Source organism: Fomitiporia mediterranea (genome assembly GCF_000271605.1).
Source record: "Fomitiporia mediterranea MF3/22 unplaced genomic scaffold FOMMEscaffold_2, whole genome shotgun sequence".
Lineage (NCBI taxonomy): Eukaryota > Fungi > Basidiomycota > Agaricomycetes > Hymenochaetales > Hymenochaetaceae > Fomitiporia > Fomitiporia mediterranea.
In genome coordinates, this window is record NW_006760387.1 from 3,599,287 (window position 1) to 3,600,338 (window position 1,052).

The 1,052-nt window shown below is 46.3% G+C and overlaps 1 protein-coding gene across 1 annotated transcript in view; it reads left to right on the forward strand.

Moving 5' to 3' along the window:
- Positions 1 to 215: 215 nt before the first annotated feature.
- FOMMEDRAFT_26103 (uncharacterized protein) overlaps positions 216 to 1,052 on the forward strand; it is a gene marked incomplete at both ends in the record, with an annotated part of 2,463 nt that continues 1,626 nt past the window's right edge. The window contains 3 exons of the mRNA XM_007263164.1: positions 216 to 309; positions 364 to 418; positions 469 to 950. Coding sequence (XP_007263226.1) covers positions 216 to 309; positions 364 to 418; positions 469 to 950 — 631 coding nt within the window. The remainder of the gene's footprint in view (positions 310 to 363; positions 419 to 468; positions 951 to 1,052) is intronic.

Consider the following 1,052-nt stretch of genomic DNA (forward strand, 5'->3'; position numbering starts at 1 on the left):
TACCGCCCTGACAACATTGATCTAGTTGATTAGTAATAGCGTTAGTCCATTAGAGGAAGCCGTACATTGCTTTTGCTCATATGGAAACCTGAAGCATATATCCGAGACCTATGCCTCCTGAAGCTTAACCGTTCCCATGTCTTGAGCTGACTACTCTTTCTTGACAGGCCTTAAGCATCTTTGGAAAGCTTATCACGGAGTATCTGCACCAAAAAATGCGTGAAACTAGGACCAATGCACTGGGATGGAGCCAAACGGGTTTACTCGTAAAGATTATATCGTTCTTTTCATCTCGACAACAAGACCATTGTGTGTGGTCGGAGAATGGATATAGTAGCAATAACTGTACAGAGGCACCTGCAGCTCTAATCCGAGACACTGCCTCATTCTACGCGTTCGACCAGTCTATCTTCACCCAGTATGTATGCTCTCATACGAGTTTATGTTTACATCTAACGCGTCTCGTAGAGAAATTTTTCCTCGTATGCTTCGCTTCCCTGACTCTCATATCCCTCAAGTACATGCAAATTCGAGCAACGCATTCAGAATCAATGAGCTACCTACAGATATTCTCAACGAGATTTTCCTACGTGTCGTGCGGATAGCACAGAAGGATGTGGCGAGTGAGGAATCTATGCTGGTGCCACTGCGCCTTTCGCACGTTTGTCGTACATGGCGTCACGCAGTTGTATCGTGTGCATCTCTTTGGGCGTACATCAATGTCCTTGTGGATGTTTACCGCAGCACGGAACAAGATGAAAGGCTCGTAAAAGCTGTCGACACTTGTATCGAGATGTCCAAGGCAGCTCCGCTTAGCCTGTCAGTCACTTGCAATACCATCCACGTTCCAAAGCCGAAACTAGAAGTCGCGAGGTATATTCTTAACAGATTACTTGGTCAACAGCACCGCTGGAGGGTGGCTAATTTCGCCTTCAAAGAGATGGATCCTAGTAGATTGCCAGAAATTGAACTCATTAACGTGCCAATGTTGGAGTCACTCCGCATCTCTTGGAGGACGCTAGGGGCGTCTAATATGGCACAACCACAAGTAC